Below are 17715 nucleotides of genomic sequence, written 5' to 3' on the forward strand. Positions count from 1 at the left end.
GTGGAGATTTTCTTATTCAATTAAGCCAATTAAGTCTCTTGTGCATTTGAAGTAAATACCAGTTGTATATTGAAATACATGCATATAATTTTTGTTTATTAATGATATTATATTATATAAAGTTTTATGTGCGTATTTGTTTCACCTGATCTTTTAAATTTATATTTCTGTCCTACATAGGGACACTCTGGTGTTGACTTATATTATGATAGTGACATGCCCTAGATTAGATTTATCTCACTATATTCATGCAACACGAGCTGTGTGTACTAGCTAGGTAACTGTTGCACCATCAAATGTGCGGGATATTCAAAAGGCGCTAAATATCACTAAGGATGCCAATACGAGAACAAAAGCGCATAAGGCGAACAATATCAAAGGTATCTGATTCACCAAGAATTTTATCAAGGGACAAGTTACCTCAAGAGACGGTCGGGAAGCAAGACACACACACATCTTGGAAGTCGAGACATTCAACAAGGATATGCATGACTGTAAGAGGGTCAATGCAGTCTGGACAATAAGGAGCAGGGCGGCGCTCCATTAAATGCCCGTGAGTTAAACGTATATGGCCAATACATAACCTCACTAGAGCCGTTTCCCACTGCCAGTTACGGCAGTAGGAGGAAGGCCACGGGGACACACTACCCTTAAGAGCACGCAGCTTGTTACCCGTAACAGAAGACCAACGACCCTGCCAGCGGACAAGGATTGAGTAATGAATAACCAGGTGGACGTCGAAATAAAGAATACCTTTATGGGAGATGGGACAAGTGCGGATAGCCTCCTTAGCGGCAGTGCCACACGCTCATTTAAGAACACAAATATGGCTGGGAACGCAGCAAAACTCCACTGTCTTAAACCTGATGGAGATAAGAAACAGCCAATGTTGAATTTCGATTACCAAAGGATGGACAGGATTAAAGGACTCCAGAGCCATGAGGGCACTGCGAGAGTCAACTACAATGAAAAATTAAGACTGACAGCAAAAAGCAGTTGACGAAGAGCATACAAAATACCATAAAGTTCTGCCGTGAAGTTGCTAGTCTTTGGTAGCAGGCGACACATGTAGGTGTGGTCAGGAAAAAAAGAGAGTAGCCTACACCGTCTGCAGATTTAGACCCATCGGTGAAGACGGAAATGGAGTGGGAGTGTGAAGAAAAGTGTGCAAGGAAAAGGCATTTCAGAACTGTAGGAGGGGTAAAAGCTTTAGTCACGTGGATCAATGTTTTACAAAACTTAGGAAGTGGGACCCTCCATGGGGGCAAGGATGGAACGACAAGAAAAAAAATATTGGTAACACTAACCGAAAGAGAACCTTGCAAGCGAGACAACCGTACAGAGAAATACACCAGAGCTGAGATATAACCCAGTATGGTCTAGAGCATCAAGACGGCGAAGAGTAGAAGGAGTAGCAGACGAGTAAGCAGGACAATCCTAATCGAGTTTAGACAGCACATGAGAGGAATGTAAAGAGAGGAGCGTGCTCCTATCAGCTTCCCAGGAAGTGAGTTAAGAGCCTTAAAGCATTCAACTTGGAGATAAGAGATATGAGATGACCAAGACAAACTAGCGTCAAAGATTAACCCCAAAAGTTTAGCAGAATCTTTGTACAAAAGTGTATTACCATAAAGTGACAAAGGGGGACGAAGAACTACCTGCTTCCGAGTGAAAGTCATAACACAAGTCTTAACTGCAGAGAACTTGAAGCCATGAGTGGTGGCCCAAAACGACACGGCATTAATCGCAAGTTGAGCCGCCGTTGGAGGAAAGGCGAATCATCACCCTGACAGCAAAGGGTAAGATCGTCAACATAGAGACTGGAGAAGACGTCAGAAGGAAGAGAGGAAGGAAGACCATTGAGGGCAACTAGAAAAAGAGTAGTGCTCATAACACTACCAAAGGGTACACCCTCATACTGCCTAAAAAAGGCAGAGAGAGTGGTACCAAGCCTCACTCGAAAGGAACGACAAGAGAGGAAGCTTTGGAGGAAGAGAGGGAGATTCCCACGAAGGCCAAAAGAATGAAGTTGGGACAGAATATGATACCGCCAAGTGGTGTCGAAAGCCTTCTTCAGGTCAAAAAGGACGGCAACAACGGAGGTCTTCGCAGCAAAAGCACTACGAATATAGACCTCTAAGTTCACCTGACACCAGTCGTGCTGCGACACTTAGGAAAGCCAAATTTAGAAGGGAAGAGGTGGTGATAGTGTTCCAAAAACCACATCAGACGGACATTGACCATATGTTCAAAGAGTTTTCAGAAGCCACTCGTGAGGGCAATGGGCCGGAAGTCCTTAGGGGATGAGCCTATAGAACCTGGTTTCCAACTAGGATGAACAACCGCCTGAAGCCAGTCCTCAGACGCTGACGACGACTCTCAGATACGGTTATACATATTCAGTAAATACTGAAACGTAAATGGAAGGAAATGGCAAAGCATTTCATAATGAATGCCTGACTGGGGCCTGACGGCTGAGTGGGCAGCGCTCGGTGTTCGTAGTCCCAAGGGTCTGGGTTCGATCCCTGGCGGAGGCGGAAACAAAGGGGCAGATTTTCTTTCACCCTGATGTGCCTGTTCAGCTAGCAGTAAATAGGTACCTAAGAGTTAGATAGCTGCTATGGGCTGCTTCCTGGGGATAGGTGTGTGAGTGAAAATTTGGATTAAGGACTTGCCCGAAATGCTATGCGTGCTAGTGGCTGTACAAGAATGTATGAACTCTTGCATATATAAATAAATATAAATAAATAAATGCCATCTGAGCTCCCTGACATAAAACCGCAGAGTGTCAGGGCAGACTGGAGGTCTGAGAGAGAGAAGGGACTGTTATAGGGATGCTGGAGATGTGTGCGAAAATCTAATGGCCAAGATTCAAGAAGGGGCTTAAGAGTCTGGAAATATGGAGGAAGATGAGAAACGGAGCTAATAGAAAAGTGGGAACCCAGTTCGGTCGTGACAGACACTGGATCCGCCACAATAGAACAACAGAGCTGAATAACTGCTGAGACATCTGGACCAAACTTATCCGCTATCTTACGGATTTTTTTCCAGATCTGGGGCAGACGAGTGTCAGTCGTAATGGTGGAGGCATAAGATTTCCAACTCTCACATTTAGCCGTACGGATGACACTACAGGTCTCCTCACTCGCCTTCCAAAACAAAACAAAAGAAGTAGCCGTCTGGCGGAGTTGATGTTTCTTCCAGGCTGTACGCTTACTGCAGACAGCCCGAGCACAATCTGCATTCCACCAGGAAACACACTTCGGTGCACCCCGAGAAGTAGAGCGAGGAACAGAGCAGAGGACTATGTCTAATATGGTGTCATGAAAAAGGAGGGCTCGAGGGAGAGGCAGATTGGAGAGATCGGAAAGAGTAGCATGTAGGGTGAAGAGATTCCAGTCAACCTTGGTAAACTACCACCTAGAGAAGGAGAGGGGAGGGTGAAAAGAGGTGATAAGGATGGAGAAATGGTCACTGTTATGGAGGTCGTCAAGAACCCGCCAAGTGAAATCTAAATAAAGAGAAGACGAGCAGAGAGAGAAAGATCAAGACAGGAGAGGATGTGAGTGCGTGAGTCAACATGAGTGGCTGCACCATAATTCAGAAGAGACAGAAGAAGAGAGGACAAATGGTTCAAGAAGGCGTCCATCGGTGTTCGTCACATCTCCCCAGTGAATATGCCGACAGTTAAAATCACCCAAAAGAAACACAGGCTCAGGTAAGGAGTCTGAAGGTGTTTAAGATCAGGAAGAGAAAGTGGGACATTGGGGGGGGAAGATAATTGGAACAGACTGTATACCATTTACAAACAAAGATATGGGCTGCAGAACACCGAATGTGTGACAAGAACAGTAAGGGGATGCAGGGAATATTAATACGAATCAAGAGAGCAGTTGAGTTATAGGAATCAGCTAAAGCCGGGGAGGGGGGGGGGGGAGGAAGAGAAATGAATAACTGCAGAAGTGACCAGGACGAGCGCCAAACATCGTCGGTGACATCATCACCTGGAGACAAAAACAAAGCAGTGAAAACTGTGTGATTAGAAGTCGGAGTTTGTGGAAGTTGGCATAAAATCCATGAATATTCCAGAGAAGAATAGACATTGTCAAAAACAGAGGGAACTGAAACAGAGAAGAAGGGAGAAACAAAGGCAAAGAAGAACACACTATACTAAGTAAGATCCGAATCAGGATCAGTGAAATTGAGTTATGGGACAGAGGTAAATTTAGTAAGATGATGGAGTTAAGGAAAGAGTAGGGTGGACCAGAGAAATGGGAGGGTAAGCAAAGTTTGTCCGAGTCGGAAGGTGCGAAATAGAGCGCTGCCTTCTTACCCGCAGGGGAGGAAGGAGAGGAGTCAGGCTTACGTTTCTGAGCGCTGCCTTCTTGCCCGCAGGGGAGGAAGGAGAGGAGTCAGGCTTACGTTTCTGACAGAGACAGGCATACCAGCAGCAATGTACTGTGCGACAGGTTCTATAGGGTAAACAGAAGGAGAATGGGAGCGGTCAACATGAAGATTGCTGGGAGGAGGAGGATGGACAGGCAGTGTGGAGGACCAAAAGACACAGGGGAGGGCCGAGAAGGGGAAGAGGGCATAGGAGATGAGGAAGACTGAGAAGGAAGGAAGGAAACACCAGATGGAGAACCAGGAGGAAGACCCTTTGGCTCAGAGTGCAAAGGAGTAGGTGAGGTGGAGGTGTCCAGGTCCAAGGCCTGGAATCAGTCGCGAATCTGAGAAAGCGGGAGAGGGCGAGGAGAAGTTTTAACGCAACACACGAGCATAAGACATGCCAGAGAAAGAGGAAAGACGGCGTACCTGGTGTCTCGCCTCAGGAAAAAGCTAAATGATTGCAATGTTTCAAATTGAGGATGGCTTCATCAAATATGTAGTGCACACATGCGTTGGAGCAACCCATCTTCTTAAAATAACATTGCTTTTCACTTGTATGCATGCTGTGACCAAAAATGGGCATAATTTGAAATGAAATCGGCTCACGAAAGAGATGTACTGTCCCGTTTTCTGTTTGAGTCCTCTGGTTTACTCGGTTGGGTTGGGAGAGGAAGTTTCAATTAACGGTTTTCATGATGTTTTGAAACCTTAGGAGAACGTCCTTCCCTCCTAACTTACTAGAGGACCCTTAATTTGCTGTTTTGAAGAAAAAATCAATAATTTATTTCAATTATTTTTTCATCTTCAAATTATGTCTATTTTCAGCCATATGGGCAAACGGCCAAATTCAGATGTAATTTGTTAGAAGACAGGTTGGTGAGAGAAGGTAGGGTAGGCATCACTGCAATTGATGCAGTGAGCTTGAGAAGAAGGGAACTGTGTCTTAGAATGGCCCAAGACTCCACACAACGGAATAGAGACACCGCACTCATGCATTTGGAGGGACCATGCCCAAATCTCCAGCACCTATTGCAGAGGCAAGGAGAGGGGATGTACCCCTGAACGGAGCATCTGGCACCAGCAAGAATTACAGAAGATGGGAGGGACCTACTATCAAAAGTGATCTTCACTATGCAAAGAAGCTGACGATGACGACCACGAGGGAGTCGAGTGAACGTATCAATCTGGAGGATAGATGCTGGCATTTAACTGGGCATTTTTGGAGATCCGAACAGGGGTCTCCCCAATGCAGGACAATGAGGCTAAGTGGTCAGCCGCTTCCTGAGAAGGGGCTGCAATGACACGTGTATCAGTACGGGTGGGGAGAAAAGTGACAAAGGTATCCACGGAATTAACTAGGTGTTTATGGAGGAATAAATCACCAGGACGTGTAGAATTAACATGACTGAGATCAAAATACCTTCTCCACGTAGCAAAGTGGACAAACTACAGGTCATCATGCAGACCAGTGTCGAGGTTTATGCAGCCTCTGTTTTAAAACAAAAAATTTACTCTGTCTTGGATGCCTTGACATATAATTTATGAGATTAAAGGAGAGAGAGTAGGGAGTAGAGCACATTTAGGCGCTGAATTTGAAAGAGTCGACAGTGTGATGCTGGGGGGTTAGGAACGTTAAACTCGCCTGTAGGCACTGAAGGAAGTGAGTTGATAGTCCGATGTTGAGGACGTTGAACTCACCTGAAGGCGCTGAAAGGCGGAGAGTTGACAGTGTGAGGCAGAGGGTTGAGGACATACTTGTGGCCGTCGACGTAGGTGACCTCGACGGTGTTTGGACGCTCCCTTCACCCACCACAACCAACCCAAGAAAATGAAAGGTTGCAAAATTAAGATTTTGATTTGTAAGCCTAATATAAAAATGTAATTGTTTTAATAAACAAATTAATACATTAAATAGTTTAACTAAAATGAAAGTAAGTCGTTTTATTGGGGAAACGAAGCCTGTGTGAATATGTATACTTTAGCCTTGCTTCAGGGTATCTCCAAGGTCGTACTACTGAACACCTTCCTCCCAGGATGAACTCTCCGTGTGTCTAACTCTCGGGTACCTATTTACTACTACATGAACAGAGGTATCAAGTGAAAGGAATTGTGCCTAAATATAAATATATTTGTATTAGGTAAAAGTACATACATATTGAGTTACAAGTAGAATGTTGGATTTCTAGTTAGAGGTTGTATATAAAGACACTAACACCTACAACGTTCCAGGCATTAAAAATTTTAATTGACCAGCTACTCTTGACACCCTTAGTCGAGTGCTAACATTTTGTAAACCGGAAACTGGTTAATGGCCTACACCATCCTTGCACACACTTAGTTTCAATGTTATTCTTCCGGAATTGAATTCTTATTGGCCATTGCCTTTATATTTGTAATTTTACTTGTTATACGCTTAAATTATTGCACCTGTTTATTTACCTCATACCACACTCCTTGTTGCACCCCCAATGTTCCACCTTGGTGCCCACACACTATTTTATATTATTTCTGCTCTTCTGGCCCCTAACACACTGCTGGTTGTGGCTCTTCTGGCCCCTAACACACTGCTGGTTGTGGCTCTTCTGGCCCCTAACACACTGCTGGTTGTGCAGGGCTAGTGAACATACTTCGTTGGGGTATGACACAGCCGTGCAGTGGTAAAACACTAACTCCGCGCTTCGCGAGCAATTTGGCCTGGGTTCGAATCCTGGCCAGGAAGGATTGACTAGGTGCCAATCCTAAACTGTACGCCTCTGTTCACCCAGCAGTGAATGGGTACCTAGATGTTAAAGGATTTGGCGGGTTGTATTCCAGGGAAAATTAAGATTAAGGATCTGCCCTAAATGCTTTGCATGCGAGTGGATTTACAAGAATGTAATAGCCCTTGTAAAGACAGTCCCCGTGGCATAGTGGTAAGACACTCGCTTGGCATTTCGCGAGTGTTTTGGCCTGGGTTCGTATCCTGACCGGGGAGGATTTACTGGCTGTCAATCCTTAACTGTAGCCTCTGTTTACCCAACAGTAAAATGGGTACCTGGTTGTTAAACGATTTTGCAGGGTCGTATTCCAGGGAAAATTAGGATTAAAGACTTCCCTGAAATGCTACGCGTGGTAGTGGCTGTACAAGAATGTTAGAATTCTTGTATATATAAATAAAATTAAAATATAATAAAAACTCTTGTATATATAAATAAATAAATAAAATTAAAATATAATAAAAACTCTTGTATATATAAATAAAAAATATTTGTTTCACCCAGATATTAAACCAGGGATCCTCAGTTGTGGGTGGAAAACGTATCCAATATGTTGTTCACTCAGACTCACATGATCATGCTACAGACGGTTCCGCACTCGTGCCACAAGTCACTAAACTATATATCTTGCAGGTTTTGAAGACTTTTGTTTATGTCTCCACACAGTACTGAGTGATGCTGACCTTTGTTACACCTGCCTCAGGTGCGTAGTTGGGTCTCACAGGTCCTGGTGTCATGTGATCGTAGGCACCTTGTGCATTTGTGCAACTCCTTGAGTCGTTTAACCCCTTGTAGCACCATCAGGATAATTTGGGCAGTGATATATGGAATGTTCTTCATTACAGAACAAACATGTCATCCAGCCTACAGCACGTTTGGGAGTCACTGCCGTGGGTGCTACAGTAACTGTAGGTTTGGAGGGACCCCACTGCATAGGCATCCACACTGCCAGATTTCCACTTTGTAGTGGAGGTGGATGATTTGGGTTTAGTAGGAGTACTGGTTGAACTCTTTGGTTTCACTGACTTCACAGTGAATGACTATTCAATGGGTTTGATTTTATTATGTGCTTTCATTCTATTTATAGTCATTCTCATCCCCTCGAAGATTTCATCGTGAGAATGAATGTCTGTCTTATAATGAGAGCTGATTTCAGCTAGGACATCTCGAGGAAGCTTCCCTTGGGTGTCCAGCTTTAATGACCATTCGGAAGCCTGTACATCTATCTACTTTGGTGCCAAGGGCTTTCATGAGCGACTCCACCTCTTACCTGAAGTCTTGAAGGAAGTCAGGTCGGCTGGTAGGTGGCTTTAAATCCACCAATTGATAGTAAAGATTAGCTATACTAAGTTCTTTGTTGTAATAGTTGGCCATTAACGCCACAGCATAGTTGTCCTTATCAAGGGACAGATTGCCTATGACCTTCAAAGCCTCCTCTTTGAGGAAGCTTTGAAGGTATGTAAACTTCGTCACCTTTGGTATGGTTGTCTTAGAATTGACATGAGTGTCAAAAGACATCCAGAAAGTATCCCAATTTGCCTCGTCCAGTCCAGCAAAGGTTGGTAAGTCTAGAGGTGGTAATCGTGCTTCTGACTGTGCTGAACTGGATAGGGACACTATTATTATAAGACTGTGCTGCCTTATGTACATCTAGTATGTTTAAAAAAGGATCCAAGCTGGCTTGAATGTCATCCTCATACATGGCCAGGTCAGACTTGATTTGCTCCATATCGTCAGTTGTTGTTTCACTGGCATGGAATTGTGGGAATTCATTTTGGTAAAATTCAATCATTCGTTTCACTTGATCGAATTTGTTATCAATCACACTTAAGAAGATTTCAAGCAGGTGATAATCAAGTGGAGACTCTTGTAACAAATTCTCACATTTACTGAGTTGTCTTGTCAGGTGACCCTTAAGTGCTGCTAAAGCACGTTTTGTCTTCTATGGATCAGCCATGGTGGCTGAATGGTTGAGTTCGGTTGGCCCCATAACCTCCAAGTGGAGGTTATGGGGCCAACAATTATTATTACTAATTATTGCTCATATTAGTGAGCAATAATTAGTAATAATAACCTAGGGTTAAATTTTCTATCACTAGGCTATAATCCTCCCTCCGTGGAGCTTGGTACATTTACATGCTTAATTTAGATAATCATCCACAATATCTTGAGGTAATCAGTGTCACTGTAGGAGTTCTTCAGGTTAGCTCATCCTTATCACCGTTGGATGGTTTAGCAACATGTATTAACACTTAAAGGTGAAATGATTATAGGCAAATATAAATTAATATGGTATATGATAATATAATGTAAGTAATTGATTATATGTACAACACAACTCGTGCTGTTATTGGTACCACCATATATAACGGTCTTCACAATATTTAAATGGTGTTAGGTTGCTCAATATTTAGTTCAACACTAGACAACTTTAATATCCTACCGTAATGCGGGTTGGAACACTTAATTTAATGAGACTAGGTTGAACATTGTTTAGTTCAACACTAGCCTAATAATATCCTACCCTAAAGCATATTGTCAACTAATAAGTTAAATATAATATTGTGTAATAGAGACAAAGGTGCAATATATTACATTTGTTTTTATTTTATGTTAAATGTTTCTCTCACTTAAGAGAAATATATACATTTATGATCAGAAGCCTCTCATCAACCTCTTGTGATAAGTGTTAATTTTTTTATTAGCCACATATGCTTGAGATTCTCGTGAGAGGTGTACTTCGTCTGGAGATAAGTTCACATGGAATGGATGAGCAATAAAGTGGATGTAGGTGGCACCCCAGACATACTTCTCTGAGATGGTATTAATATTCTTAGCTGTACGTATAAACTCAGTACTCACTCCCCAACGGTTATTTTCCGGTGCTTAGTGTGGCTCTATAAGAGTAAACACAACAGTTGAACTGTTTGCTTTAAAGGAGTTAATTATACTCCTAAGGTTATTAATATTCTCAGTCGGGTTATATGATAGGTGTATATCATTGCCACCTAGAAATATAATTGTTAATTGATGAGACCAATTAAGACCTGCTGTTAAAATTGAGTTATTATAGAAATTATGAACCATAGCTCCTGGTGACCTGAATATTCTTACCTCAACTTCTGGTATAGTAGCAAGTTGTCTAGAAGTATTTGACTATGTCCTACAATTGCTACATTGAACATCAGGCTTATTGGTTTTATTTTGCAGCAGTAGTCTCATATACTGTTATTTAATTTAATGTTATTAATTTATTAGTGACCTTTCAGGAAATTAAACACCACAAATTTAGTCAATAAACTCTAAGGAAACGTATTCACAATTTGGTTGGATTTAATTTATGCTTTAACACTACAGATATAACACTCCACAAAATTGGAAGATAAACTCTGCCAAAGCCTGGCAATAATTTTAGTGATATATTCTACGCTATGAATTTAGTTTATTGCACATAATTTAGTTCCTTATTTCACCTGTATTGAGGTCTGGAACAATAATGGTGCATAATTACTGCACTGCACTGCGCAACACGCTGATAGGCGCTCGAAGGGTGGTGCGCAACGCGCCTCAGGGATCTTATAGGTAGAGCTATGATTCAAAACTCCCGCAGCTACATGGGGTTCACATCAGCTTCCTCAGGGCTCTTGTAAACAGATGCCATTTTTTTTTAAATCGTGGGCAACATTCCCAGATGTGAGAGCCTCAGTACTGAGTGAGCAACCAAGGCTGGCACACGCAGCATGAGCTCACAGCACTGCTGTTCAGCTTATGACCACAGCATCGCCTAATAATGTCAAAATATATATGTAACTGGTATTATTTAGCTATGATAGTATTACAGAAGACCCTGAGTGTGATAATGACTGTGTACAATGTTCAAATATCAGTGAATCAATACTGTTCACAATGTTCACAGCGCTAGCCATAGCACCAAAGCATTATTTAATCCATCTAGGAATTTTCAAACGACTTCTTATTTACCTTTACAAAATAATCTTGTGGTCAATTATGCATTTACAAGATTTAGTGACCAGGATTGGGATAATAGCAGGATTGTGGTGATAATTAGCGCTGTGGGTAGCATTGTGGAAGGAGGAATTTTGGTGAGGGAGGGAGGGAATCGAGGTAGCATCACTGTGTGTGGCAGCCACTCTTGTTTGGGCTAACCATACTAGCTTAGTGGTTCACTATGGTGAACACATATGTACATGGGTATATACAAAATGTGTTTTATAGTGTAATAACAGTAACAGGAGTATGTTGGGAGAAGCAATTTTGGTGAGGGGGTGGCATCTTACTCGTAGTGTCGTCTTCTGCTGTGTGATTTGTCATGCAGTTTATGGTGGCCACTATGCTGTTTGGACACAATACCAGCTTAGTTTTATAGTTATGGTGAATAAAACATGTAGATACTTATACATAACGTGTGTAAATCTATATAAATAATAAAGGAAATGTTCGTTTGTTCAAAATCGCTAATCTTAGAAAGTTCTTCACTGATTGCTTTGAAATTTTCACACAACGTTCCATTCGCATCCGAGCAGGTTTTTATATACATTTTATATAGATGTCAGGTATGTGACGGAAAAAAAAACACGCTTCTTGGAAAAACTGTGTTTTTCATGTGTGGGAAATCTTTGAAACCTTTTTACCAATTGCTATGAAATTTTGACACAACATTGCATTCGAATAGGGGTGTGTTTTTATATACATGTCTCACCTGTGACAGGAAAAAACAAGTTTTTTTTTAACAGCTCCATCTGTTGGACGTAAGAGCAACGCACGCTGTAATCTTCGAAAGTTCTTCACCGATTGCTCTGAAACTTATACACAATGTTCCATTCGAATATGCGCATGTTGTGTATACTTACTATACAGTTGCCACACCTGTGACAGGTAAGAACATGCTTTTTTGGAAAAACAGCGCCATCTGTTGCACATAAGAGCAACACACTATACTAAATATGTTACGATTCCATTTCAATGTTTCTGATTGCATCGATAAATTTAATTTTCATAGATTTCGATTTATTTTCATTTTGATTTAATTATTTTGTATGACATTATGTTGGACTTAAGCTGTGTTTTTTACTATACCATTCATTTCATGAAAATAAGTATAGATGCATCAACTGTGACAGGTAAAAACATGCTGTTTTTGAAAAACAGTATCATCTGTTGCATGTAAGAGCAACACACGCTATACTAAACATGTTGCATTTCCAGTTCAGTGTTTCTGATTTCATTGATAAATTGAATTTTCATAGATTTTGACTTATTTTCATTTTGATATAATTATTTTATGTGACTTTGCATTGGAATTGAGCTGTGTGACCATACCCTTCATTTTCGTGAGTATAGTTTATTTTTTTATTTTTTCATTGTTTTTCATTTCTTATTTTTTTAACTGTTTTTTTTTATATTTCAGTGATTGGAACATCAAATCATTTGATGTTCCCAATTTTCTAATGGGAACATCAGATCTTTTGGGAATGCATCGGACGAGGGAGTGGGGAATGGTGGGGAGGACGAGGGACGGGAGTGGGGGATGGTAGGGAGGACGTGGGGGTAAGGGTGGGAAGAACGAGGTAGACAGGGGACTTGGGGAAGGTATGAACGAGGGGACAGGGGAATGGAGAATGGTGGGGAGGACAAAGGGACAGGGGAGTGGAGGTTGGTGGAAAGGATGAGGGATCTGGGAGGGGGGGGAATGGTAGGGGATGACGAGGGGATGGGGAAGTGGAAAATGGTGGGGAGGACGAGGGGACAGTTAAGTGGGGGAATGGTTAGGAGGACGAGGGGATGCTGGAGTGGGGGATGGTGGGGAGGACAACGAGACGGGGAAGTGAAGGTAATGGTGAGGAGGACGAGGGGACGGGGGAGGGGGGGGGGAATGGTGGGGAGGACTGAGAGACAGGGGAAGGTTGCAACGCACATGCGTTACTGAGCCACAGCAACGTGTGGCCAGGTACAGCTAGTAGTGTAATAACAATAGCAGTATGGTGGGAGGAGGAATGTTGGCGAGTAAGGAGTTGGAGGGGTGATGGAGGGCTGGCTGGGTGTGGCAGCTCACACTCGCGGAGTTCAGAATGTGTTAATCGTGAATGTAGATAGTGTGTGATAGTGTACAGTGTGTAAATATGTTGCAAATATACATAAATGAACATGAAACATTGGATATATGAGCAATATATGTGGACACATTTGTGACGCATGTAACACAGTGTGTTGGGACAATACAGATGTTCTACTGACATAATATTGTGTACGTGTTCATTATATATAGGAGTGGCAAGAAAAATAAAACAATTGTATTTGGAAATGTACGCAAAAATAAACTAGAAATTAATTGCGGCAAATCAAGCAGTCGCAGAGGCGCGACTGCGTCCGTGACCTCCCACCAGAGTGACCACTAACTAGTGTGACCTTCCCACAGAGTGACCACTAACAAGCGTGACCTTCCCACAGTGACCACTAACAAGCGTGACCTTCCCACAGAGTGACCACTAACAAGCGTGACCTTCCCACAGAGTGACCACTAACAAGTGTGACCTTCCCACAGAGTGACCACTAACAAGCGTGACCTTCTCACAGAGTGACTACTAACAAGCGTGACCTTCCCACAGAGTGACCACTAACAAGCGTGACCTTCCCACAGAGTGACCACTAACAAGCGTGACCTTCCCACAGAGTGACCACTAACAAGCGTGACCTTCTCACAGAGTGACCACTAACAAGCGTGACCTTCCCACAGAGTGACCACTAACAAGCGTGACCTTCTCACAGAGTGACTACTAACAAGCGTGACCTTCCCACAGAGTGTCCACTTACAAGCGTGACCTTCCTACAGAGTGACCACTAACAAGCGTGACCTTCCCACAGAGTGACAACTAACAAGCGTGACCTTCCCACGGAGTGACCACTAACAAGGGTGACCTTCCCACAGAGTGACCACTAATAAGCGTGACCTTCCCACAGAGTGACCACTAACAAGTGTGACCTTCCCACAGAGTGACCACTAACTAGCGTGACCTTCCCACAGAGTGACCACTAACAAGTGTGACCTTACCACAGAGTGACCACTAACAAGTGTGACCTTCCCACAGAGTGACCACTAACTAGCGTGACCTTCCCACAGAGTGACCACTAACAAGCGTGACCTTCTCACAGAGTGACTACTAACAAGCGTGACCTTCCCACAGAGTGACCACTAACAAGCGTGACCTTCCCACAGAGTGACCACTAACAAGCGTGGCCTTCCCACAGAGTGACCACTAACAAGCGTGACCTTCTCACAGAGTGACCACTAACAAGCGTGACCTTCCCACAGAGTGACCACTAACAAGCGTGACCACTAACAAGCGTGACCTTCCCACAGAGTGACCACTGACAAGCGTGACCTTCCCACAGAGTGACTACTAACAAGCGTGACCTTCCCACAGAGTGACAACTAACAAGCGTGACCTTCCCACAGAGTGACTACTAACAAGCGTGACCTTCCCACAGAGTGACCACTAACAAGCGTGACCTTCCCACAGAGTGACTACTAACAAGCGTGACCTTCCCACAGAGTGACAACTAACAAGCGTGACCTTCCCACAGAGTGACTACTAACAAGCGTGACCTTCCCACAGAGTGACCACTAACAAGCGTGACCTTCCCACAGAGTGACTACTAACAAGCGTGACCTTCCCACAGAGTGACCACTAACAAGCGTGACCTTCCCACAGAGTGACTACTAACAAGCGTGACCTTCCCACAGAGTGACAACTAACAAGCGTGACCTTCCCACAGAGTGACTACTAACAAGCGTGACCTTCCCACAGAGTGACCACTAACAATTTGGCTCCTCCCTCCTGCGCGTCCAAAAACGCTTTTTTTTTTATTTCAGAAGTAGTTTTTTTAGCATTTTTGATTAATAATAATTCTGTTTGTTACAGTGGAGCATTTTTGGTTTTTTCATTCTAGTCCACATGTTATACTCAAATTCTGTCAGTTGAAATGTAACCAATCACAGGCGAGTAGGCCTCTGACGTCATGCCAGACAGAGGAGCATCAGGCATGCTCCCAGCAGCCGCAGTTAGCCTCACAGACTCAGAGTAGAAGGACCTCGGCTAGGCAGATATATACCTTGTTGCCTCACTCAATAAATATAAACAGAAGCGACTACTGTGTCTACATTCTACCCGAACAAGGCAAACGAATACACAGACTGTGTTGTTTTAGAGATTATTAATATTGTTCGCGGGTGAATTTAATTTTGGTGACGCGGTAATGTAATTCATTTTCTAGTACAGACGCCACATTCACAATTTTCTTGTAGGGTTAACTAAGGTATTTGGTGATAATTATATTTAATATTTATTTAACATAAACAGTAACTATTTTCTTGCCTATTATGTTAAGGGTTAATAAATTATGTCGGAAATTTCCGACGCGACTGTTATTGAATTATTTTTGAAACGATCTTAATTGAGAGAAGCGCTGCTTCAGAGCCTCATACCATTTACATATGTTGTTGTATGAGCTGTAACGTTCTGAACCCTCTAAGCCAGGATGACGACCCCTGACGTAAGATTATGACATCATAGTGGAAGACATCATTACTCCGTGTTGTTATCTTGGCCATTGGACATCTTGTTGTGGGCCAGTTGAGCTCAATGTGAGCCCATTGCAAGTGCAAGGTGTAATTGCAGGTCTCCGTGAGAATCCAGTCATTACAACATCTTTCCCTATACTATAGGAGCTCACCCCTATCAAGATTACTATCATTCCCTTCCCACACAAAAATGTGATTAAAGGTCGACCCCTGATACAGCTTGAGGCAAATGTTCCTGTTCATAGATCGCTCCCTCTCACGATTAAAATATTTCTACTGGTGGTTGCCAACACTCCACTGGTGCCGCCGGGAGGGCAGTTGTGGGGACAGCGGATGATGGCTATAACCGGACCTCCACTCTTCAAACAGAATTGTCTGCCTTGACCTTCGAACTCAAACAAATGTAAGTATCCAAAGATGATACACAAATTGTGACTATCATTCATGATAGTCACAATTTAACTTAACTCCTCAAGACATAAATATAACATGCTTGTGTCTGAAGCAAGGCTCAAATATAATAAAATGATTTCCCATGGATCCTCTTCCGTATTGGCCTCGGAATGCACGATGAAGCTGACGAGTTAACCAAAGCATGTGCTCTTAAAGAGGAACTTGACTACCACTTTGGACCGCCTTTCAGCAGCCTGATGACAGTAATATACAGAGAACTGTGACAAAATTTACCAGTCCTTAGACAGTGAAATTAACGCTAGTTATTCTGTCCATCATCATACTGATGTGCACGAGACGCCACTTATCTCTGAGTTATCCAATAAAGGTCAGCAGACCTCTAGACGTTACTAGTGCTAGGCTGGCGCAGTTACACCTACCATCTGCTGAAGTAGATCCGACCAAATTTTTATTTGTATTTGTTTATTTACATATACAAGAGTTCTTACATTCTTGTACAGCCACTAGCACGCATAGCGTTTCCGGCAAGTCCTTAATGCTAAAGTTCTCCGGAATACGACCCGCCAAATCGTTTAACAACCAGATTTTATTGTTGGGTAAACAGAGGCTAGAGTTTAGGATTGGCGCCCAGTAAATCCTCCCCGGCCAGGACACGAAGGCCAAAGGCCAAAGCCCAGGCAAAGGCCAAAGCGCTCGCGAAATACCAGGCGAGTGTCTTACCATTTCGCGACGGGGCTGCTTGGCTAAGTCCCCCGTGGTGACAGAAATGTAAACCCTGTCCTATTCACGTACTTTACTTGACTGTGCAATTACATGTGAAGACTTCAAGAATTTAGAAATAATACTTCCATCCCAAATGCTCAGGAAATGTACAACTACTCCGTTCAAAATGAAGTGCTACATGAAGACTTTCCACCGCCGCCTACTGGATGGGTGTGGGGGGTGCATAATAGGCAAAACAAATAATGTGTAACTAACTCACTACAAGTGTAAATTGCTTAGCTTAGAGATTGCTGTAGTCCAGTTCTTTGACACTGACACCTTTCTGCCAACAACAGAATGTGAGTGGGGTTTATAATGCACCAACTACACAACTACAACTCGCACTCTTTGTGAACGAGGTGCACTTAAGGTCAACTCACAGGTTGGGTATGGGGGTTCACTACAGCTCACAGGATGGGTATGGGGGTTCACTACAGCTCACAGGATATGTATGGGGTACACTACAGCTCACAGGTTGGGTATGGGAGTTCACTACAGCTCACAGGTTGGGTATGGGAGTTCACTACAGCTCACAGGTTGGGTATGGGAGTTCACTACAGCTCACAGGTTGGGTATGGAGGTTCACTACAGCTCACAGGATGAGTATGGGGTTCACTACAGCTCACAGGATGGGTATGGGGGTTCACTACAGCTCACAGGATGGGTATGGGGGTTCACTACAGCTCACAGGATGGGTATGGGGGTTCACTACAGCTCACAGGATATGTATGGGGTTCACTACAGCTCACAGGTTGGGTATGGGGGTTCACTACAGCTCACAGGATGAGTATGGTG

General features: G+C 43.2%; 1 protein-coding gene across 1 annotated transcript in view; it reads right to left on the bottom strand.

The window, feature by feature from the left end:
* The window catches only part of LOC123765218 (aminopeptidase NAALADL1), a 247305-nt gene that overhangs the window by 157719 nt on the left and 71871 nt on the right, over positions 1 to 17715 (bottom strand). Inside the window, exon 5 of the mRNA XM_045753697.2 lies at positions 6088 to 6189. Coding sequence (XP_045609653.2) covers positions 6088 to 6189 — 102 coding nt within the window. The remainder of the gene's footprint in view (positions 1 to 6087; positions 6190 to 17715) is intronic.

This window comes from Procambarus clarkii, chromosome 33, assembly GCF_040958095.1.
Source record: "Procambarus clarkii isolate CNS0578487 chromosome 33, FALCON_Pclarkii_2.0, whole genome shotgun sequence".
Classification (NCBI taxonomy): Eukaryota; Metazoa; Arthropoda; class Malacostraca; order Decapoda; family Cambaridae; genus Procambarus; species Procambarus clarkii.